Genomic DNA, 24,917 nt, shown 5'->3' with positions numbered 1-24,917 from the left:
TTTGGAAGAGGAGACAGTATTTTTTTTAATTAATTTATTTGTATATTTTATGAATGCGAGTACGTTATCACTCTCTTCAGATATGCAGAAGAGGGGATCTAATCCCATTACAGGTGGTTACGAGCCACTCTGTGGGTGCTGGGATTTGAACTCGGGACCTCTGGAAGAGCAGTCAGTGCTCTAACCACTGAGCCATCTCTCCAGCCCGAGACAGTATTTTTAGAGGGTATTTGTATTTTTCCATGGCTGTTGCTCTGACAATGTTGTCACAAGCAAAGTAAAATAAAGAGTTTCCAATGTAGTAGCTTATGTCCTTTGGGGGAATGCTCAGTACTGGCAGATAAACGTTCAGCCCTTTCACAGTGCAAACATATCTGTAGTCCTTATTAAAATACATTTTCAAATGCAAAGTCTATCACTGCCAGTGAAAACATAAAAGCTTAAAAATTAGGAGTTAACATGACTATTCTGAACGATACTTCAATGTTGTATTGTATCCTTCAGTGGTAAGGTAGACTTTTCTGCTGACATTTCTAACTTGTCCTGCTTTCCCCCTGTGCTTTGAATCTGCAATCAAGAAAACAAAGAGGTAAAGTACTTTTCTCTGTTTGAATTGATTTATAGTTGATTGTGATTTTATGGACAGTTGACAGATTTTTTTTTTTTACTGACTGTGGTAGAAAGAAGAAACGGAAGGAGAGACAGAATACAAGTTCGAATGGCAGAAAGGTGCTCCAAGGGAAAAGTAAGACTGGTTCTTATGGGGAATGCATATGGCTGTCTCCAGTCCTCCTTGCCTCCTGCTTGTTAAGGTTCACTCACCAGAGCAAGTGACTAATTTGAAAGGGTGTTTTAATGACTTACCTCATGCAAACAGTGTGCTTCATCCAAGCCTGGATTTATGTGCTTGCTCGTTCTTTAAAACTACATTATCAGACTTAAAAATTGATGCTGGTTTTTTATTTTATAGTAATAATACACTTTATAATGTTTAAAAACTAACCTTTTTTGGGTTAGCTGATTGAATTTGTTACGTTGTTCTTAGTCATATGTTTGTTTTGTACTTAACAGATATGCTAAAGATGACATGAACATCAGAGATCAGCCCTTTGGTATTCAGGCAAGTGGCACATTTACTCTTTAAGAATAATTTTATTTAGCACATGTATCTTTACATTATTTTCCCCAAAATGTTTGTATTAGAGTTCTCTAAAGAACAAAACTGATAGGATGAGAAATACACACACACACACACACACAGGAGAGGAATTTATGATGCTCCCTTAGAGGATGTGTTCAGGTAGTCAGCTGTTTGGTCCATGAGGTTGAATGTCTGCAGTCCTGGAGGATTCTTAGGGAGCTGCTGGTCTTTTTAGTCTGCATTGGAATCTTGAAGAAGTTGGATTTAATATGAGCAGCAACAGGATAGAGCAACTTGAACTTGCTAGTGAGAGAAAGAGTGCAAACAAGCAAAACTCAAAGCTTCCGTCTCTGAATTCTTCCTGTGTGGCCCAGGTTTAATAATCCGATCAAGAATATCCCTCACTGGAGTGTAGAACAGTTTGAGTTGATTCCATATGTAGGGAGGTTGCCAGCCAAGATTAGCATCATAGTGTTTAAGCTCAAAAAGGACTTTGTGGTTTATATTATGTCAAATGATCGGACTGAGGAGAAAACATGACCGTGCTAGGCACATGGAAGACGAGGATCAAGCTAGTGAAGGGGTAATGATGCGGTCACTCCGGCTTTCAAGTCATAGAGAACTGACTCAAGGTCGAGAAAAGATGTCAATATAAACATTACTGGGGATAACATTTGAAATGTAAGTAAATAAAATAACCAATAATTTTCTTTAAGAAAAGGATTACTGATTCAGAAACAGTCACCTGTCACTCCAGGCTGATCCCGTGAGAAACCTTGCTCAGTCATGTGCGATGTCTGTAGCAGCTTCCCTGCTGCGTCTGTCACAGCAGCAGAGCGGAGTGGCTGCAAACAGACACAGCTTAACACAGCGTTGTTACTTACAGAGTAGATTTGCTCACCACTGGCTTAGAAATGTGAAACGTCAGGGCTTGAAATAATAGCTCAGTGAAAAAACACTCACTTTGTGTGTTATGAGGGGCTGGAGCAGGACAGAAAAGAAAGGAGAAGGAAAGAGTAGCTGGGTAGGTGGCATGACTTGTTTTTCCAGTGTGTGAAAGGTAGAGGCAAGGCAAGAAGATGGAAAGCGTAACCTGGGCTATCCTGTGTAACGAGGGAGGAGGAAGATTTAAATGAGGGTATTAAGATTAGGGAACATAACATTAAACCATGCCATGACTCTTTGTGATATTTTACCATTTCTTTTTTAGATGACATTTTATAACAAGATTTTAGTATTTACATTGAATTACCTACTATAATTATAGAATTGCTTTCCCTGGAGATCTTTTTTAAAAGTAATTTAGCCAGATGTGGTGGTACATGTTTTAATCCCAATGATCTAGAAGTGTAAGTGGATGGATCTCTGTGAGTTCAAGGCCAACCTGATGCACAAAGCAAGTTCTAGACCAGTTAGGGCTGCATAATAAAACCTGTCTTCAGAGCGAAAAAGAAAAAAGCAGGGTGGGGGATCTAAGTGAGATGAGAATCAAAACAATGTTTATTATAATTTCTCAGGTTCGAAATGTAAGGTGTATTAAATGTCACAAGTGGGGCCATGTGAACACAGATCGAGAGTGCCCCTTGTTTGGTCTTTCCGGGATCAATGCAAGTTCAGTTCCTACTGATGGCTCAGGTAGGTATTAGACAAAAGTTATTTGTTTTAGAATTTTGTCAAAAAAGGAAAGATAAAATAACGTTTTTATTTACCTGAACTCTTTTGTTGCTCTTGAGTTTAATTTTCATTCCCCAAATAGAATGACCAGAGCCAGTGGTGTGACTCAGCAGTAGAGGATTTTGTGTGTTATGTGTATGAGGTCCTGGGTTCAGGCCCTAGCATGCCACTCGCTCCTCCCTGCCTCCCTGAAAGAGGAGTAAGTGGGAAATCCTTCGCTGTCTGTGTTAAAAAAATTTTTTTTTTCTTTTTTTCGGAGCTGGGGACCGAACCCAGGGCCTTGCACTTGCTAGGCAAGCGCTCTACCACTGAGCTAAATCCCCAACCCCCATGTGTTAAATTTGAAGTGCTCTGCAAGAGTTTAATTTTTTTAGCCAAGTGTCTGTGTGAACTCTGTTTATTGTTTTGTTCTGTTTTTTTGTTTTGTTTTTTTTTTTTTAAGCAAGGTCTCATAAAAACCAAGCTGGCCCCAAACTCACTGTGTGTGTGTGTGTGTGTGTGTGTGTGTGTGTGTGTGTGTGTGTGTGTATGTGTGTGTTCGCATGTGTGTACACTTTTGTGCATATGAATGCAAATGTGTGAGTTCCGGGAAGAGTGGAGGCCAGTGTCCATGAGGAAGGCAGAGGACACCCTCTGCTGCTGTCAGCCTTGTCCTCCTCACTGTTTACGACAAGTTCCCTTTGTGTTGGATGCTGTCTACTCCAGGCTTGCTAGTCTGTAAGCTTCCAGGCAGTCTCCTGTCTCCACATCTCTCTTGTGGTAGGAGGACTAGCGTTTTAGCTACTTTTCTATTGCTTTGAATGGGTAATTTCCATTACCAAGGGAACTTAGAGAAGAAGCACTACTTGGGACTTACCATCTCAGAAGGTGGAATCTGTGAACGTCATGGCGAGGAGGAGCTTGGCAGTACGCAGCGTGCTTCAGCAGTAGCTGAGCACTGACCTACAAGCTTCAGTTGAAACTCCTCAGGACCTTCTTAGTTCTTCATCAAAGCCCAGCTCACAGTGGAAATAACATGCTTACCTCTGTAGCATAAAACAGGTTACATGGGGTTGGGGATTTAGCTCAGTGTAGAGTGCTTGCCTAGCAAGCGCAAGGCCCTGGGTTCGATCCCCAGCTCCGAAAAAAAAAAGAAAAGAAAAAAAAAAAAGCACTATATATCTAGTATTGACGTAGTGGTAAAATAACTTTAAAAACAGGGCCAGGGAGATGCCGTAGTCGGCAAAACACAAGCTTTGTAGTTAAAGATTAGAAGTAACACAAATGTTATCAGTAAGGTGTTAGCAAAGTCAGCATTTATGTAACACGTGTGCAGGGATGGTCATGGAGCTCCCTGGTAGAACACGTATTCTACTTTAAAACCAATTACTGAAGTGGTGGGCAGTATTGAGGTAGTTCTGACATTTTTTAAAAAGACGGATTTGTTTATTTATGTATTTATTTACTTATTTTATATGCAGTGTTCTGCCTGCATGCCTGCAAACCAGAAGAGGGCATCAGATCCCATTACAGATGGTTGTGAGCTACCATGTGGTTGCTGGGAATTGAACTCAGGACCTCTGAAAGAGCAAACAGTGCTAGTTTTGACATATTTAAGTGTAGCCTAGAGTGGCCTCAAACATGTAGCAGTCCTCCTGCCTCAGTGCTAAGATTACAGGTTGAACTATCATGCCTGCTTTTGAAAATTAATTCTTTTAAGACTATAGTTTGTTTGCTTTTTCAAATGATTTTGAACTATGTATTTAGCATTGTACACATAAGTCAGTAAATTTTGTGTTTTAACTTACAGAAGACGCATGTTACACCCATACATTCTTGTTAAAACTTTTAACATGTCACATGAGAACACAGACAATAGTGCCAACTTTTCAGTCTAGCCAGGAACACAGACCTGATTGTCTGAATTTTCCTAGGAGAGAACGGCTATTAGCCAAGGACAACCTTGCGTTGGGTGGGATAAGTTTGACCAAGTACAAAAGACCAGAAAGAAAACGCAAGCACAAAGAATTAAACATGGGTCACTATAGATGATTAGAATCAGGTGTAGATGGCGCTCACAAAGAGTAGATTGGCTGGTCCTGCTGCAGCCTGTACTTCCTAAACCTAATAGCCCAAAGCAGCAGTTCTAAACCGGGTTGGGTGCAGCTTGGGAGTCAAATGACTCTTTCCTAGGTCACCTAGATCTATGGAAAACACAGATATTTACATTATAACAGTAGGGACATTACATTTATGAAGTAGCAATGAAAATAATTTATGGTTGGGGGTTCACCACAACATGAGGAACTATACTAAAGATCAAAGTGTTGGTAAGGTTGAGACCCACTGGTCTTAGGAAGCACTTAAGTGTTTAGTCCATATACTAACTTCCTGGAGCTGGATCAGTGGCTCGGCCGTTCAGCGTACCTGCTGCTCTTACAAAAGTCATGGCTGTGGCTTGAGTTCCTAGCACCCAGGCAGTGGCTCTCAATCACCTGGAAATCTGTGGGAATCCAGTTCTGTCTTCTGGCCTTCACTGTCACTGAGTGTAACACAGTGCCCGCAAAGAGAACACACTTAGGCATATGTGCACATGCACACACAGATGAATTCGTAAATATTTTAGTTTTAGCTTCTAAGTGCCATCACAGACTGTTTCTCAGTGAGAGTGTGCAGAGGGAAGTCCTCCCTACAAGCCTAGTGATGCTTGTGGTCTGCATGTGGGAAAGCTGCTGTGGGGAGAATTGACGTCTCAGCATAGGGTGTCTGCGCCTTCTATGGGAAGGGGAGTTAGTCTGGAGGAAAATAAAGATATATTGAAACAGTTATTTAAAGGGGGTTGTATTTTCAGTGTTTCTCATTTTCACTTGCCATGTAATCTAATACTAGGGAAGTAGGCAAGCTTAACCGTCAGCGTGTAGAGTGAGCTAAGGCACACTGACTGAACCTAGACCGTGATTCTAGTATAGAACCAAATGCATGGCTGTTAGGACTGGAAGGATACGTGGAAACAGTCAATATGCTAATTTGCTAAGATTACAGGCGAGTTTTATTTTATATTAAATATGTGATTAATTAAAATTGGAAAAGAAGCTTAAAATTTAGGCCTCGGCTTTGAATGTCATATGACGGTCTTCAGAACACTAATGTTTTCCTTTATATTCCCATATTAAACAAAATTATAGGAATAGCTGAAGAGAGCTCAGTTACTAGGGTGTTATAAAGGCTGTGTTCATAGTGAGAAAAAGCTACAGACTGAATTAATTCTTGCCTCAGTCTTTACAGAAATAAGATGTTAGGGAAATTGCCGTTTGCATGTAAGTAAGTACAAGATGTAAGTACAAGAATAAATACAAATAAATACATGGGGACTTTGATTCCGGGTATCACGTACACGAAGACTGTCTGAAGGCACTGAACTCTGACTAAATGAAGATCAAAATAGAGCAGAGCGTGGACATCTGTGCTCCAATTACGTGAACTAACGCAGTTCCCATGGAGTTGGCCGCGACTAGGCTAATGCCAGCTCCTAGGAAGCTGAGGCAGAAAGATGGAGCTGCATAGTGAGACCCTGAAAGAAAGACCTGACCTATACCTGTTGTATTGTCAAGGTTGAGAACCATCTGCCTAAACCACATGTAAGAACAATTCAACAACTTTTTCTGTTTGCTTAAATTGCAGAATTCATAAAAGTCATCAATTTTTATCCTAAGGAAATAATCATGAATATGTCATTAAAGATTTTGTATAGTGGAGAGCAAAAATCCCTAAATATGTAATAACAAGGAGTTAAGTGAATAAGTGTGAGCATTATTACCACGGCTTACTTAACGGCGCAGCAATTAAAATGTTAAGAAGAAACTGGCTTGCTGGAGCACACTTTTGATCTCCATACTTAGGGAAAGGTCATCAGATCTCTGTAAGTTCAAGGCCAGCCAGGGATGAACAGTGAGACCCTGTCCAGATAAATAAATGATGATACAAAGATTTCTTTTTTTTTTTTCCCGAGGCTCACAAAGAGGCCTTTATTATCTAGTTCAAGATACAAAGATTTCTTAATGCTATGGATATCGTGTACAACATTTGGTCAGATAAAAAGGCAGGTTATAATACATTAAGACCAGAGCCCAGTAGTAGAGGCCTTTCCTACAATGTCTGAGGCTCTAGATTTGTGCCCTAGCACTGCAGCACTTGTAATGAATTACTTAATTAAGCAGTAGTCAAACGTGTTTCCTCTTCAGGTAGGCTTGGAGTGAAATGTGTAATTTAGAAAAAGTGTTGGAAGAAAATAGATGAAAAATGTTAACATTGCTGTTATTGGACTGGTAGAATTGCCTGAGACACTTTGCCCCATAGTTTTTCTTTTCTCTATCTCCAACAGTGAAAATAAATCACATTTCAATTTTTTAATGAATATTGTTTTAGAAGAATTAAAAATTGTACATAGGGGAGTGGGTATTTTAAATCACATTGCTCCATTAACAACAATGCCTTCAAAGTCTGACCTGAGTTTAATGCTGGCACTTAATGAAAGCTAACAGGAACTCTTAAAATCTCCTCAAAAACAAAATCAAAACACTGCTATATCAAATAGGAAGACTAACAATGGCTGTGTGTTCTGAATTTGAATGCAGTAAAAAAATAAACTGACCAATTTCCTAATCCACTTGCTGATTCAAGCTAAAAACGTCTTTTCATTTAAAAAAAAAATCACCTATTGAATAATGTCCTGCCAGTGAATAGAGATTATTTTTGCAATAAGGCAATTTCAGTGGATGTGGTTATCATGGGATAATCACACCCCTGGGGTACAGCCTTGTGCCTGTAATCTCCCAGGAGTGTAATTATTTCATGATAACCGCACCCCCTGGTGTTACATTATTTCTATTATGAAATTCTTAGTATAGTATATAAAGTAACTTACTTTGATCACTGGAAACTGCAAGGTGCTGTTAGACTATTCCAGCTGTGAGGTTTACAGAGACCAGCTATAAGATTTACTTCTCCTTTACAGAGTTAAATTAGGCAATCAAAATGCTTCTTTGGGCTAAGCTGGTTTAGAATATCTTTTCTGCTGATAAGATCATCTTAAGTTTGTAAGTTTCCATCCACTCCAGACACATCCAAATTACCTCCAAAACTTGTAAGCTTCAGCAGTGAATGATGTCTTCTAAAGCATCCTTCGTACAGTGGGACTCTCAATGGCTAGCCCACATGCCTACTCTATAGTGAGTATATCTTTTTCTTTCTTTCTAACAATGTGTCATGTGACCCGAGCCCAGCTTTACCTGTTATGTAGCCAATGGTTACCATGAACTCTGATCCTTCTGCCTCCACCTCCCAAGATAACAGGTGAGAGCATGTTCACTCTACCATGGAAGCTATATCCCCAGCCTTGACACCTTTAATTCTTACTGTTGACTCTTAACTCTTAACGTGTATTACAATTAAACTTCTTTTGAAAAAGTAGAGTGGTTTTTCATCATGTTTAACAATTCTTTTTTTTTTAGATTTATTTATTTATTTTATGTATATGAGTACACTGTAGCTGTCTTCAGACACCAGAAGAGGGCATCAGATCTCATTACAGATGGTTGTGAGCCACCATGTGGTTACTGGGAATTGAACTCAGGACTCTGGAAGAACAGTCAATACTCTTAACCACTAAGCTATCTCTCCAGTCCTTTTCGTCATCTTTATTGAGCTATAATTTCAATTGAACAATTCAGTTCTATGGCTTTTAATACATTTGCAGAGTTTTATATCCACAGCAGTCAATTTTTGGACATTTTCAGTATGCCAAAAAGAAACTTAACATTTAGTTCCCAGGGAAGGCAGCCTCTGGTCTCTGTTGAAATAATTTTTAAGTTTTGTCTTTCCTTCCCAGTCCTGCTCCTGAATGACAACTCTGCGACTGATTATTTATTAATAAAGGCCTAGGCTGTGAGCTTTAGCTCATCCCCTGACCATGGTGGTTACTACCTCTCTTTAGTCCCGGCCTGCTTCTTTCAGCATCTCCCTGCTGGTTTATGTCCATATCTGTGGTCCACCTCTTTTCTCTCTGAGTCTCCTTTTATTCTCTCATGGTTTCCCAGAATCCTCTCTCTTCCTGCCAGTGTCCCACCTCCTATTTCCTGCCTCAGCTTTTTATTGACAGGTAATGCTTATAAGAGCTTCTCTGTACAGGTCTCCTTTATGTAGACTTCCCTGTTTTGGGATAATACACTCTTTGATGGATTAGAGTTTACTGTTATGCTTAAACACACAGCAATATGAATGATCATACAATAAACCTTCTAGCCCACCAAGAAACATATTTGTGTGGAATTAACTGTATTCATGAAATAAACAAATGAAATTCTATTTCTTAAGTTCTTCCTTTTCCTAGGTAAGATTTCGCATATCCTTGCTTGCTTGACTTGCAGGCTTCTGTCTATAGGATGCAGGTGTTAGCCCTAAGCAGTCACTGTGTAGAAGGGCTGAAGCACTTTAAGGGGCTAATGCCAACCTGCTTCAGCCTGCTTCTTAGCCACCCATCACACCCACCTTTTAGCCCTTTAACAATTCTGAAGTGATTGACCCAGTCCTAAAGCGCTGGCAATGCCACTGGCCCTGAGTATTATGGACCAGTAAGATGCACCATGTAGAAATGTCCAACCTCGTTATTCCTATGAGTCTATGATGTGATCGTGTATCTTCCATTTTAGCCTGATAATATGATTGGTGAGTTACATTAATTGATTTTATACATTTGGCTTTTTAGCAGATTGGATTCACAACTCACTGAACAGTTCTGACCAACCCCAAACTTTAGATTCTCTTGCTTCGACTCCCAAGTGCTGGGGCTGCAATGCATGCACCGCACCCAGCCACAGCGCATGCACCGCACACAGCCACAGGAATTGATTTTCATATGTTGAATAAACCTGAGTGTCTGGACTAAACACCACTTGGTTATGGCGTGAGTTGTTGGAACCTCTTGCTAATACATCATTAAGAATTTATATATTGGGCTGGAGAGATGGCTCAGTGGTTAAGAACACAGAGGTCCTGAGTTCAAAGCCCAGCAACCACATGGTGGCTCACAACCATCTGTAATGAAGTCTGATGCCCTCTTCTGGTGTGTCTGAAGATAGTGACAGTGTACTCATATATAAATAAATGAAAAAATAAATAAATCAATCTTTTTAAAAAAAGAATTTATATATTTGTGTTCATGAGAAGTACTGGCCTGCCGGTTTTTTGTTTGTTTGATTTGATTTTTTTTTTTTTTTTTTTGGTTCTTTTTTTCGGAGCTGGGGACCAAACCCAGGGCCTTGCGCTTCCTAGGTAAGCGCTCTACCACTGAGCTAAATCCCCAGCCCCGATTTTTTTATTCTATTATTCTTTCTCCTTTAGATATTTGATAGATTTAACTAATATGTAGATCTGGGTCTGAAGCTGTTTATCTTCAAAGGTCATTATTATTATTTGTCAAAATTCTTTAATTGTATTAGTATTTTTAGATTTTTTTTGTCTTTTTCTTTTTAAGATTTTATTTATTTTATGTATGTGAGTACACTGTAGCTGTCTTCAGACACACCAGAAGAGGGCATCAGATCCCATTACAGATGGTTGTGAGCCACCATGTGGTTGCCGGGAATTGAACTCAGGACCTCTGGAAGAGCAGCCAGTGTTCCTAACCACTGAGCCATCTCTCCAGCTCATATTTTTGTCTTCTAAGGCATTTGGTTCATTTTAAAACTCCATGACACAGAATTCTTTATCATGTTCCTGTATTGCTTTTCTAATACACCTAGGATGTGTATGATGTTCTTTCATTCTTTTCCTATTTTAGTCATCAAATCTCTCTGTTTTTGCCTAGCCTGGCAAAAAAAGCTTTAGAGGTAGAAATCCAGAAAGTAGATTTCAGTGTGGTGAACTTTTATCTCCTGTTTTACTGTTTTCAGTTTTATTTCTTACTGAGTTTAATTTGTTGTTAATTAGGTTGTGGACTAGGTGTTTTTGAGATGCTGCAGGTCTAACCATGGCCTTACATGCAGTAGCTAAGTGCATGGTCACTGAGCTACCCTCTAGCCCCAGGATTGATGGAGCGTGTTCTCCATCAGTTCACTTCATGTGTGTGAGTGTGCACATGTGCACAGGTTAAAGGCCAGCTTGTGGGGCAAGTTGGGGGAAGCATGTGTATCCTGGGGTGAACTTGGGTCATTAGGCTGCAAGGACCTTTACCCTCTGAGCCATCTCACTGCCTCATGGAATTAGGGTTAAATCTTTCTTATGCTTCTAAAGTGTACATCCAATAGTATAATTATCTCTCTAAGCATGTGTTTTACTGTATCCTGTGATTTTTGATAAAGTTTATTGTGTGGTTAGGTCTTTTGGTGTTTTGGGTTTTTTCTCTATGTAGTGATTTCTGAAACTAACTACCCAAGTTAGGTTAGAACATCTCAAAAAGACTGCCTTGATCAGCGGGTGCTTCAGGGATGGGAATCCCCAGACTACTCATCAAAACCACTGCCAGTAAGGATTCCCTCTGAGGCAGCCCAGGATTACCCACTCGTAGAACTCAGGAACACACTCTTCTTAGAGGACTGTAGGTCATAGCAGAAAGATCCCCTGAAAGCGAGACAGCAACCGAAAAGCCATGTAGAACAAGGCTGGGTAACAAGCACAAAACGTCTGCTGTGTTTCCTGCAGAAGGGCTGTCACCTCCTGTGTACTGATAAAGAGCAATGTGCTACACATGTGATTGACCAGGGATGCTCACCTAAACTGCTGGGAGTTCAGTGTTTTAGATTAGATCATGTACCATAATTAGACCCCCCTCCCCTTCCTTCCCAGAGCTCTGCGAACACCAGGCTCAAAGCCCAACCTCTGATCACATGGTTTGTCTTTCCAGCACGTCCAGCCGCCATCCTTAGCCACTCCGTAACCTGAGCTATCTTAGCTCACCTTATGAACATAAGCTGTCCTGTCAGCTGTGGTTGGTTGGTTTATTTTCTTAAGCTGTATTTGTGGAGTTGTATCTCTCCTTTCACGTTATGTGGGTCCCACTAGTCACACTCAGAGTGTCAAGCTTGCATAGACGCTGAATCCGTCTCACCAGCCCAGGTATATGTTTTTTGTGTAGTTGACAAACGTCAACTTTCTCAGACTGGAGACAAAAGCCAGCCAAGTTCTTTTAGTAGACAGCTATTACGTCTTTATTTTCCTCGATTCAAAATACATTTTTACTCTCTCCTGACACCTCCTCGCTGTGTGTTGTTTGGAAGTGTGTTTCTTTACCTCCAAATATTGTTCTGCTGTTCTGTTACAGATTCATAGTTTAAATTCTGTAATCTGAGAGTAGGCCTTGTATAGTTTCTGTCCCCCTTCATTTGTTTAGCTGTGTGACCAGAATGTTTACTGTTTGGTGCACACCATACATTGGTGTGAGAAAAGCACATACCTCTCTTTTACTGGATAAAACTTTGTGTCAGCTAGATCTGCTGCATGGATCAGTTCACTGTTACTTCCTGGTCTTCTGCCTGCTGGATCCATCAACTGGTAGAAGAATGTCAAGGCCTCTAAAAGTAACTGTGGCTTTGCCTATTTCTAAAATATAAAATAAAAAATAAAAAATCCACATCTATTAGTTTTCCCTCACATTTTTGATGCTCTGTCATTAGGTATGTACATACTTCAGATTATTGGATCTTTTGGAGAAAATAATTGTCCTTGGTGTGGTAGTTTGAATAAGAATGGCTCCCACAGGCCATGTACTTGAATGCTTCATTATCAGTGGGTGGCACTATTTGAGAAGGATTAGGAGGTGTGGTCTTGTTAGAGGAGGTATAGCACTGGAAGTGAGTCTTGAGGTTTCAAAAGCCCAGTGTCTTTCTCATTGTACTGCCTGTGGATCTAGATGTAGATCTCTCTCTCTCTCTCTCTCTCTCTCTCTCTCTCTCTCTCTCACTCACTCACTCTACGATTTATTTATTATATATAAGTATACTGTCACTATCTACAGAGACACCAGAAGAGGGCCTCAGCTCTCATTACAGATGGTTGTGAGCCACCATGTGGTTACTGAGAATTGAACTCAGGACCTCTGGAGGAGCAGTCAGTGCTCTTAACCCCTGAGCCATCTCTCCAGCCCCTGAATATAGAACTCTTGAGCTACTTCTCCATTTCCATGCCTGCTTGCATGCCACCATGCATCACCATTATCCATAATAATAATGGACTAAACCTCAAACTGTAAGCAAGCCCAAATTGAATGCTTTCTTTATAAGAATTGCCATGATCAAAGTCTCTAGTAACCTTAACTAAGGCACTTGCTTTGAACTCTGGAAGTGCCAAATTAGTGTTGATACTCTAGCTTTTCTTGGTTACTGTCAGCGTGATATGTCCCTTCCTCTCTGAAAAAATATTTTATTATATCCTATAACATGAGTCTAGCCCCAAACAAATTCTTCATTCATTTACTTGATCTGAGGTTTTCATTTCTCAGTGAAATATTTCACTGGATATTTAATTCTTTGTTGGTAGCTTTTTCTTGTAACACTTTAAATCAGTCTCTTTCCCATCTCCTCCTTCCCTCTCCCTCCCCTTCCCATACTGAAGGTTCGGCCCAAGACCTTGTGTGTGCTCAGCCCGCTCTCTGCCGTAGCCACACCCAGCCCTCTACTTTCATCTCCCTTTGCGTGGTTTTTTTTTCCCCCATTTTATAGTTTCTCTTTATTTAGATTTATTTACTTTATTTTATGAGTGTTTTACCTGCCTGTATACCTGTGCACCTTATGTGTGCCTGGTACCAAGAGAGGTCAGGTGATGGTGTTGGATCCCCTGGTATTGGAGTTAGAGGTGGTTATTGAAAGCCACCATGTGCTGGAAACCAAACCTGGGTCCTCTACCTCCGAGCCAGCCCTCCAGCCCCTCAATTATTTTTTAAAGTGATTCTTTGAAAGTCTACTGATGCCAGTAATTAATTACAGTCTTATTCTGTCAATAAATGTCTCTGCTTTTTGTTAAAGGCATGTCTGATACTAATGGAGGACACAGCTCTCATAATCTTAGAGGGTATATGAATGAATCTCGGATCACAGTCCTAAGTCTCTATATGTTTATGTACCGCATGGCTGAGCCCTACAGGTCCTTTTGTCTCCCTCCTGGGGCTGCTGGGATTACAGACATGTAGCACCACACCTCAGCTTTTTCCCGAGTAGTGCAGATCTGAACTCGTGTCCTCATGCTTGCCTGAAAGCACTTTACTGACTGAGCTGTCTCCCAGAAGTCTCATTTCTATAACCCTTTTAAATGCATTCCATCTACTACTATCAAGAAAAGGAAATTAGTTTGTGGTTATCCGGGTAAAAGAATGAAATTTAGTTTATCTTGAAAATAGTAATTCTTCTACCCAAATCAAACTTTGTAAAGACTGTGAAACTTCCCCATGTTCCACTAAGAATGCCCTGAGTGATTCTGAGTTTTTAGTTTTATCCTTGGAAATATTTTTTTTTCTGAAATAGGAACTAAATCCTAACATTTTCCTATCCCTATTGCCTTATTCAGTATACATGTTTAGCAGATAAAAGTTTAATTCATTAGCAAGCGCGTAAATGGAAAAGTTTCAGGGGTTGGGGATTTAGCTCAGTGGTAGAGCCCTTGCTAGGCCCTGGGTTTGGTCCTCAGCTCCTAAAAAAAAGAAGAAAAAAGAAAAAAGAAACCAAAAGGAGAAGTTTCACTAACCATTCAAGACATCAAAGGTTATCTATCTCTTCTAAATAAATTTTATAATAGGAAGTTGTACTTTTCCTATGAACTAATTTTCTCAAAATTATTACAGGCTTGAAGATAAAAACAAGCCTCTCCTAAAGTCTTTGTAAGACATCTTAAAAGTCATTTTCTACATTGTCTGCAGTTCAAATTCTCCATGCAGCACCCCCTTATAAAACATATTCAATGTATAGGTACGGTAGACCACCACTCTGTACCCACTGTTGACTAAATGTACTGTTTAAGATGTTTTCTAAGCAGGCTCTCACTGCATAGTCCTGGCTGACCTGGAACTTGCTATGTAGACCAAGGTGTCCTCTAGCTCACAGAGCTCTGCTTGCCTCCCCCTCTCAAGTGCTAGCATTAAAGCACTCACCCCCAGCCTCTGACAACTGTCTAAAGTTAAGACGCACTACTCTTGAATGTTGGGCTTGACCTTGGCAGGTGTGTGCATCTGCTGACTACATCCTCAACAAGCAGAGACCATGGCTTCCACCCCTGAAAATACTTGGCTTCTTCCCATTGCACTGACTTCTACTTTACTTGTTCTTGAACTTCATTATATTCTCCTCCCCTCCGCCTCTGGTTTTTTGAGACATAGAGCCCAAGCTAGCTCCTGTGTAGCCATTGTATAGCCATGGATGACCTTGAATTGATCTGTCACTTCAGTATCCCAGATGATGTGTTACAGGCATAGACCACCATGTCCAGTTTATGGGTTGTGAGGGATCAGGCCACAGTCTTCGTGTGTGCCAAGCAAGACTGTACCAATTGAGATGCATCGCTAGCCCTCAAGGTATTGTTCTTGAGGCTCACAGGTAACCAGAACATTTGTATCTCTGTAATTAACTTAAAATGGACATAAAGTTGTGATGTTTCATGGTCTCACAGCACAGAGGAGGCCGGCACTCCCCTCAGCCTCTACATTAGCTCCATTGTAGTATCAGCGCTTTCCACGGAAGTTAAAGTGGAAACTAATAAAGATAGAGTCAAATGTGTCTAGATCTTTATTTCCATTCTGAAAGGCGAGCTTGTTTTTAACAGACAGTAATTTTGACCAGCGTACAATTAGGATAGTTTCACATTCCCCTGCCTTTGAGGTTTTCAGCCATGTGAGTGTTAACTTTCCTTAGAGACTGTTAGCTGTCTCCAGCATGAACCCTGGGGTAAGGGCAGCTAGGAGCCCTGTTGTCTCCAGCCACCTCTAAGAAGAACTGGCAGTGTCAGGAAGATCCTGAGGGTGCAGTACAGTCGGTTCTTGTATAACCTTAGAAAAATCATACATAGAACATCCCCATCTTTATAAATAAACATCACCCACACATGCTATTAATAGCCTTGTTCACTGGGACTTAGGCTACGTGTTCCTGCTGTACTCCTGCTTTTTTATTGGTATTGTTTAAGTTAGCATACAGAGTACTGAGTTTCAGTGTGAGTGACATTTTAGTAATATGTGCCATTATACCTTGTTTTTGTTCAACTGCCATCTCTGTTTTGATTGTTCCCCCCTCCCTTTTTTTAATTTTTTGTTAGGTTTTTTTTTTTTTTTTTTTTTTAAGATAATGCTTCTCTGTATCTCTAGCTGTCCTTGGAACTCATTCTGTAGACCAGGCTGACCTTGAACTCAAAGATCCACCTGCTTCTGCCTCCCAAGTTGCTGGGATCAAAGGTGTGCACCATCACACCTGGCTTCCATTTTAGTCTTTTTTAAAAGATACTTTTGATAAACTTTCTAGATATTTTGTCAGTGTGTGTATGTGAGTACCTGCATATCGACAGATGTATCATGCTCTTGCCTGGTTCCCATGGAGGCCAGGAGAGGGTATCAGATCCCTTGGCTTTGTTGTTAAAGCCTGTTATAAGTCTCTGTGTGTATTCAGGGACCCTCATTCTCTGCAAGATCAGCTGAGCCATGTCTCCGGCCCTCTATAAGCTTTTTCAAAGCAAAATTGTTATGGTATACTAAGAAATTGGATGTAGGTATGAGATAGTTTCTGATAATTCCCACTAGCTGGCTCTCTCTTTGAGTGGTTTACTGTAACTAGTGTCCCCATATGCCCTTGTGTGGTGTAAAGGGAAGAACAGTGATTCCCTATAGGCCCGCAGTCTCACCTTAGGAAAGGACAAAAAGACATCCAGGTGCCTGGGATCCCAGAACTTGGGAGGTAGGAGCCTGGGGACAGGAGTACCAGGTCATTCTCAGTTACACAGCAGGTTAAGGCCAGCCTGGGGTACATAAGGTCCTGTCTCAATGCCCTTGCTCCCCTCTCCAGATTTTGTTTCATGGAAGTGGTGGTGCTATGGGCTCAGTTAACCTGGGGTAGGAAAGAAGTGAGTGCAGATACCGGGGCCATTGCTCATATTTGAACGTGCTTGTTGTACAGTCTATCTTATCAGTGTGTCTGTTTTGCCAGGGCTGATATTTCACAGCATCAGAGCTGGAGTGTTGAGGTCCGATCCAGAGAGTGGTCAAGAGAGAGAACCCTATGTACACAAACATAGACTTACATGTTCCTGAGACACACACTCATGCTTACATGTTTATTGTGTCTGTTTCGACTTTTTAAGAGCTAGAGTTACTTTTGTCAGCATAATTCTGCATAGCCTCTGTCACAGTGACATGGAAAGTATAAAAATGTCTTGCTAAATATATCTTAATTAAACCTGCCTTGTCATGTCTTCTAAACCAAGAACTTTAAACCTCAAGCTTCTGACGGTCGGAGATTTAAGTACAGAAATCTGGGAAGAGCACTTGCCTCTGGGCTGGCAGGCTGTGCACACTGGCAGAGTCGGTTAGCAAGTCCAGCTCATTCCCAGTACAAAGGCGACCGGCACCACGAGAACGCCACTAAAGCTGCTGGCCTGAGCTTGAGCCCCAGAACCAGGTGGTGGAAAGAAAGAGCCAGCTGTCCCAGGCTGTCCTCTGACTGCACACCTGCACACACACCTACAAGTAGCTTAAGGAACTTCCTCTTAAGGGCACTTTTTATAACCTTGAAGACTGTCACACGGCAGTGGAAAGCAGATGGATGCTGTTGATAGAGGACTTTGTCAGGTGTGGGACCGAGCACTGTTCTTAACTGTGTCCTGTGGAAGGGCGTGCTGAACAGGGATGTCTGTTCATAATCTTATCTCTGCCACTCAGGGAAAGTCAGACTCAAGTAGTCAGAATTACTGTAAAGACGTTCCTTCTAAAGTATTAAAATTATCCATCCTCTTATGAAGATAATTTAAAGTGGCCTCTTACGCTCAGAGCTGGGCTCCTAATCCTTATCACATCTGCCTTTGTATGTGTGTATGCTTCCAGGGACCTGAGCCCCAGCCAGTGTGTGTTTCTCAGTTTGTCTGACGTCAATTAAAGTTGAAATATCACCTTAATAGTAAGGCCCATTTATGCTTTATATAATTATGTTCCTGCAGATGAAATTTGAAAAACAACCAAAGTGGATTTTGTTTCTTATTTAAGCTGTTCGATGTATGAATCCTTTTATGCCATTCAGAGGCATTTCATACTTAAAATTCAAATTTGATTTAAAGTTTCATTAATGCTAGCAAGTAAATGGAGTAAAACAATCCCCAGGAATTAGTTTTAACCCCATACTCCAGTCATGGGCGATTCCCAGCCCACCATTGTGTGCTGCACTCATCCTTAGAGTAGAGCAGCAGGTGGACAGTTCGTGCTTGGTGATGGTGGTGGAGCAGGAGGCCTGACAGGAAGGACTTGGTCTGCAACTTTTCTCCTCAGAACGCCTGTTGACAAGTGCAGAGACTTGAACCGTGCTAGTTCCAAGTTTCATGGAGCTGAGCTGACATAAGTGGCAGAAGACCAAACTCAGAGAACGACCAAACTATTTATCAACCAACTCTCAATCTGTTCCCGAGTGTTTTGTCTGTCCCCGTCTCCTGTGAAATGTTTGCAGGCAGCAGCTTTCTCCCACCTCGCCATAGTTATATCACAGATGTGTCATCTGAGGCTATGTGTTGTCACCTAGTTTGTGACCTGCCTGGGAAGCAAAAGGAAGTAAGAATATAGGTAGAGAAGAAACCGTCTTTCTTACCCCAAGTCCCAAGTCTTTGAAAAGGGAGCTGACCTTTACATTTTTTAAATATTTCATTAGTACATATTATGAGGCCAAAAAGCAGCTCAGATTTCCGCTTGGGATAGTATTGCACAAGTGAAAACTGCAGCCTGCAGACCATGGAAAGTGCACCCAGCGAGAGCTGGCCTGAAATGGTTTGTCACCAACCCTAGTTACCAAGTTTCAAATTTCAGGTACATATATAAATGTAGTTAATAACTAAGTACTTGTGTGTGTGTGTGTGTGTGTGTGTGTGTGTGTGTTAGTATACTACCATGTGTTTGTATTATCAGTATCGATATTTGATTTTTTAAAAATTCTTACTAAGAATAACCAATAAAAGTTTAATTGTTTGTCATTATTTTGTGTCAGTTTTATACTAAGAACTTCTAAGTGGACATTTCAATATGACAGAGTTACATAAGCCAAGCATCTCCATGCACATAAGGAAAAATGCAATTATTTTCTATTCTGAGTCTCCAGACTGCTGTTTTAGAAAATCATATCTGATTATTTGCTCAGCAGAAGATTATTGAGTTGATTTAGCTGTGATTTTACTTAACAAAGCTTCAACTGCATTCCTACTGTGGAGTCCAAAAAAGGTAGAGAGATATAAATGATACATTCACACTGTGATTTTTGTGAACAGGGCCGTCGATGCACCCCTCGGAGCTAATAGCGGAGATGAGAAACAGTGGGTTTGCACTGAAACGAAATGTACTGGGGAGAAACTTGACCGCAAATGATCCATCGCAGGTAATGATCTTTTTATCAGTAAGCTGAAAATGTCTGGAAATCTAAATGTGATTGCTTGTGATTGCTACTTAATGTTTTCCAATATGCATGCATCCATAGGAAAGTGAGATAGAGCAAAGAGAATGCTTTAAATGTGTTTTGATTTTGCTTCTTTATTACTTTAACCTAAATGAGAAACTGTTTATAAACCTATATTTTAATAAATGAAATGGCTCCTTTGGGTTTTTGTGGATAAAATGTCTAGCTGAACTGGTGATAGGATTGTTGTTCCTGCCTGCTAACACACCCTTAAAATAGCATTAAATGGAGCCAATAGAAAAACTCTATGAACAGCTCTAAGCATTATAGAAAATTGTTGTTTATTAAGCTGTTCACAAATTCAGAAAGTTAAGAGTTTTTAAATTTACCACATTTTGTGCATGTAAGAGCCTGTGAATGTGTGTACCTGTATCAGCATGCTGTGTGTGTGTGTGTCTGTGTGTGTCTGTGTGTGTGTGTGTGTGTGTGTGTGTGTGTGCGCATGTGCTCTCATGCATGCAATTAAGAGGAAAACTTGGAGGAGTCAGTTCTCTACTATGTGGTCACCTGGCTTGCTGGCAAGTGCCTTTATGCACTGAACCATCTCACTGGCCCTGGTTTGAGTACTAAAGGCAGTTTTCTTTCATATTTGATAATAAATAACTGTAACTATAAAGTTTAAAGTTACTGATATTTTGATCTAAGTTTCGTGGTCTTTAGCTTCTTGTGTCTATACTGCTGGGGTTTGCACCCAGTGCTGTGTGCACGTTAAGCAAGTATCATTAGGGAGCTATAGATGCTTCTAGATGCTCTTAGTTTTTTATTTCATTAAACTAAAGATGCCGTATTTAGACAGTGTTTCGAGTGTTGAAGAGAGAACAGAAGTCTCAGTAAAGCTTCTGTCTGCTTTATCTTTTACTTCCTGGTAGTTCAAGAATTGTGAAGCAGTTACAAACCTTGCAACCCACCTTTGCAGGCAGAACATAACTGTTTAAATATTCTAATCCCCACACTTTCCAGTCCAAGTACCACACCATCTCTAGTATGTCTCTAACACAAAACTCCCAGGTACAAGTGTTTTCTTCCCTATCTAATAACTAACATGTCTAAAATCTAGCAAATGTCTTTGTTAACTTAGGACTATGTCGCAAGTGACGGTGAAGAAGACCCTGAAGTTGAGTTCTTAAAGTCGCTCACCACCAAACAGAAGCAGAAGCTTCTCAGGTAACTAAGGAATCTATGGAATAGATTTGTCTCTGGTGTCCCCTGGGCTCTGCATTCAGCCCTTATGCAGAAGCTCGTGGTGATGCCTGAACTGTGCATTACATGTATTGATTGATTCCTCAGCTGTGGTAATACAAATTTTGTCTTTTCAATAATAAAATATTAGTGTTTGGGGTTGGGGATTTAGCTCAGTGGTAGAGCGCTTGTGTAGCAAGCACAAGGCCCTGGGTTCGGTCCCCAGCTCTGGAAAAAAAAAAATTAGTGTTTGTGTCCTCATATTATACTAAGCTATTGTACCCTTCAGAGCATTTAATTTGAAAGTAGATTTATTTGTAGCTTTTCCTTAATTAATTAATTAATTCTTAATTAATCTGTATATATCTTTGCACACCACCTGTTTTTGGAAAATGTTTTTTTCATTTTTAAATTTTGTGAAGTTTTATGAGGAATACTGAAAGAATGTTTAAATTTACAATAATGTTTGTTAAACATGCTCTCCCTGGGCTAAAGAATTCCAGAATTATGTCCTGAGTCCAATAGAGGGCGCTCATCACGTTTCAGTACATGGGAAATAGCGTGCAGAGCCCAGTGCAGTCTGTCTCAGTACCGAGCTCACATTAAACAGTTTATCTTCTCGCCTGGACACTCATACAGCAGTGGAGTGGCTCTGTTTCTAAAACTAGATAGTTGATGACAACTAGTAGGTAGTTAATTATTCTATACAATAAAATATCAGACTGTATCCTAATTCAGAATTTAGAGATAATCCTCAGTTTTGATAATCCTCAATTTGGTTTGGTTTGCTTTTGATTTTTCAAGACAGGATTTCTCTCCATTCCTGGTTATCCTGGTACTCACACTGTAGACCAGGCTGGCCTTGAACTCACAGAGCTCACCCTGCCTCTGCTTCCCAAGTACTGATACTAAATGTGTGTGCCACCACTGCTGGGCAATAGTATTCCTGCACTTAAAGCATGTACACAAGATTAGCTGTGCATTGGTCCAATTAATGCTACACATCTTTCCCAGGTTTTCTTTAAATCAGAGAACCATTATTTAGAATGCTAAATAATTTCATGCTCTGACTCAATATGAATGTTTTATCAAAAGGATAAGTGATTCCCATTGAAGTGTAGTTAGGAAGTTGGCTTAATTTAAATTCTACTCAATGTCTACACGCTTAAATAATTTAAAAGGAAGAAAATGGTTTATCAGTAAATAAAGTAAATAATGCGTTTAGATGTGGACACCATTTTTAGTAGCATCTAAGAAGACATAGTCTGTTGACAGTTTCTCTTTTGTTGATGAGAGGACTATTTTTTTCCAACTACAGGAAATTGGATAGACTTGAAAAGAAAAAAAAGAAAAAGAAAAGTGATAAGAAAAAGAAGAAGTTACAGAAGAGCAAAAATAAACACAAAAAACATAAAAAATCCTCCTCTTCCTCATCTTCTTCCTCCTCCTCCTCTTCTTCCTCCTCCTCTTCCTCTTCCTCTTCCTCATCCTCCACCTCCTCCTCGGAGACAGATAGCAGCAGTGAGAGTGACAACAAAGAAAAGAAAGAGAAAGAGAAGAGGAAGAAAAGGAAGAAAACCAAGTGTTCTGGAAATAAATCCGGTGACTGTAAAGAGTACAAGTCTAAGAACATGCTTTATGAAGAACTTTCTAGCAGCCATAGTGACAGGGGGAAAGCCCAGGAAAAATTAAGGCTTCTAAAACAAGAGAGTTCTGGAGAAAATAGCACATGGGTCCATTCTGGTTCTGACCGGAAGTCCAGAAGCCACCAGCACAGTCCAGAGAGGAAAGGGTCTGACAGAAACGGGGGAAGCCGAAGCCGTAGCCGGGCTGAGGGCAGCAGGCGAAGCCGGAGCAGGAGTCCTTGCGGTCAGAAGCACAGGGAAAGGGAGGCGAGGAGCCGGCCCCACCAGAGCCCTAGTGAGGAGCAGAAGGGGAGAAAGGGCACCCGAAGCCATGGTGACAGCGAGCATAGAAGAGAGCGTGCGCGCTGAGCACCCAAGAGATACAGAGAGCAGCAGGTTCAACAGAGCTCGGGAGGAACCACCTGGGCATCAAGAACATCTTTAGCAAGGGCTGATGTACACATTGTTATCTAATAAAAAGTCAGTTCATTTCCATCTCTGAAAAGTGTCCTGTCAAATATTAAAGAACCTGTGTGCCGCAGTCTTAAACTTTCACATCCTTGCGGGGTTATTTAGGGAATATTAGTGCTGTGGTTTTCGGTTTGTTGTTGTTGTTATTGTTGTCTTTCTTATTGCTAGTTGTTTCTTTTGCCTTGTACCAGATTTAAAATATGTAAGTAATTCTGTGCTTTTGTTGTTGTTTTGAAATACCATTAAAACAGTGGCAGAATCTTGAATGATTATCAATTCAAATTTGTTATTATAAGATACAAATTTGCTTGAAGCAAAATGTAATCATTGTTGAAATTGACTAGGGTGAATAAAACACTGGATACCAATCAGCGTTTCCTTAAGACTTTAAAAGAGTATGATATTTATAATTGGATGTCCAGCTATTTGTCTATGTTGGCATATAAAATCACTTTACACTTGACAGTTCTAAAAATCAATTCTTACATGGGTCTCACTAGGATAAAATGAAGGCATGAGTAGAATTGTCTTCCTTCTGAAAATCGTGGTGTCTGGCCCCCTTTTCTAACAAAGAGCACTCACATGTTTCCACACCCTGGAGTCAGTCGCTCTGACACTAAGTCTGCACTCTCCTGCACTTGGTAAGGACCCTTGTGAATATAGCAGGTCCAGCTGACCGATCCAGAATCATCCCCACACTTAGGATCAAGTGATTATCAAATTTATCTGCACCTGTAAGTGTAGCGTATTCATATGACTTTGAGGGATTAGAAACAGGGTTATCGGGGTTGGGGATTTGGTCAGTGGTAGAGCGCTTGCCTAGCAAGCACAAGGTCCTGGGTTCGGTCCCCAGCTCCGAAAAAAACAAAACAAAACAAAACAAAAAGAAACAGGGTTATCTTTGGGGGGCAGAGGGAGTGTTATTCTGCCTCTTGCCTGCCTCTCCGCCCACAATAGCCTTTTTGGTTGACATAGGTTTTTCTTCAGGAGATGAAACAGAAATAATGTAAAGTAACTATATTGTATTTAAACATATATATGTTGGGGGTGGGGGTTCCTCTTTGAGACAGGATCTGTCACTGTGTAGCCCTTGCTAGCCTGAAACTCGCTGAGTAGACCAAGCCAATAGTTTTTGTTTTTGTTTTTGTGTTTAATTTAGCTGTGGATTTTGCCATATGTTCCAAAGGATTGGTAAAAAAGGAAACTTTAATTTCAATTAAAATTGCAGATAATATGCAACTAAATTTTTTTGCATATTATGAATGTTTTTGTTTTAAATAAGGGTTTGATTTGTTTAAAGCATCTCTTGTCTAGTACAAAAATACTGATTTTTGATGGCCATCACCATTTCCAAGTTCTGTAGGAAAGTAAATTTGGGAAGAGTTAAAACTATTCCATATCTAATTCACACACACAAACAGATGTCCTGTGATGTAGCTGCATTGACGATGTAAATAGTCCTTTGATTATGCACATGAAGGAAACCCGAGGAGCTGAACTCCTTCCCCATATCCTTTAATGTCTCAGCACACCTCAGATCCCACTCCTTCACTTAGAAAAGCATGCATTTGAAATTGATAAAGGCTAATTTACACCGAGTTCATCAGTGTCGCTGTGATTATTTTCTGCCGTACACCTTTTTAGACTTTATAATTTTTGTAATGTCAAAACCTATGCAATACTTACTGCCTTAAAAGAGGGTTCCAAACCAGTATAGTGCTCATGAAGAAAAACGTTGAAATGCATCCTATAATTAAGAATGAATTAAAGAAATACACTTTCTTATACTTTGATTTTCACCAAAATGTGATACCACCCTTAACTTTATAAGGTAGCCCCTAAGGTTTTTTTTTAATCTCTGATTTAGTCCTTCCTGTTGAGAATATTAAACCATAAGGGAATAATTTTAAAAGGTCTAACCGTACCCACCCAGTTCTGAGGGAAATTCCCCAGTGGTTAGAGATCATGTGCATCTGCAGTTTACGTTTTGGCCTTGGCCACCCACAGATGTTAGACAACCACAATGGGCCTGCTCTAGCTTAACAGCTAGAAGGAGAGGGCGGCATTCTCTCACACAAAACCATGAAACAACAGCCTTCCCGAAGCTCCCTGTGTCTCCACGCACTGCTACTGAGGGATGAGGCTGACTGAACATGAGCTTTAAAACAGTAGGCTTCT

The 24,917-nt window shown here is 40.4% G+C and overlaps 1 protein-coding gene across 2 annotated transcripts in view; it reads left to right on the top strand.

The window, feature by feature from the left end:
• Cirsr (corepressor of RBPJ and splicing regulator) overlaps window positions 1-23,132 on the top strand; it is a 29,834-nt gene extending 6,702 nt beyond the window's left edge. Inside the window, 7 exon segments of one of the 2 annotated variants that reach the window (NM_001007799.2) lie at window positions 579-589; window positions 681-745; window positions 1,072-1,120; window positions 2,659-2,776; window positions 19,280-19,386; window positions 20,543-20,628; window positions 21,962-23,132. In NM_001007799.2, coding sequence (NP_001007800.1) covers window positions 579-589; window positions 681-745; window positions 1,072-1,120; window positions 2,659-2,776; window positions 19,280-19,386; window positions 20,543-20,628; window positions 21,962-22,637 — 1,112 coding nt within the window. In that variant the 3' untranslated portion in view covers window positions 22,638-23,132. 2 annotated transcript variants of the gene reach the window in all.
• Window positions 23,133-24,917: the final 1,785 nt, after the last annotated feature.

The sequence above is a fragment of the Rattus norvegicus genome, chromosome 3 (genome assembly GCF_021556685.1).
Source record: "Rattus norvegicus strain SHRSP/BbbUtx chromosome 3, alternate assembly SHRSP_T2T, whole genome shotgun sequence".
In the NCBI taxonomy this organism is placed as follows: Eukaryota; Metazoa; Chordata; class Mammalia; order Rodentia; family Muridae; genus Rattus; species Rattus norvegicus.
The sequence above is the reverse complement of the archived record's forward strand: the minus strand, read 5'-3'. Positions and strand labels throughout refer to the sequence as shown.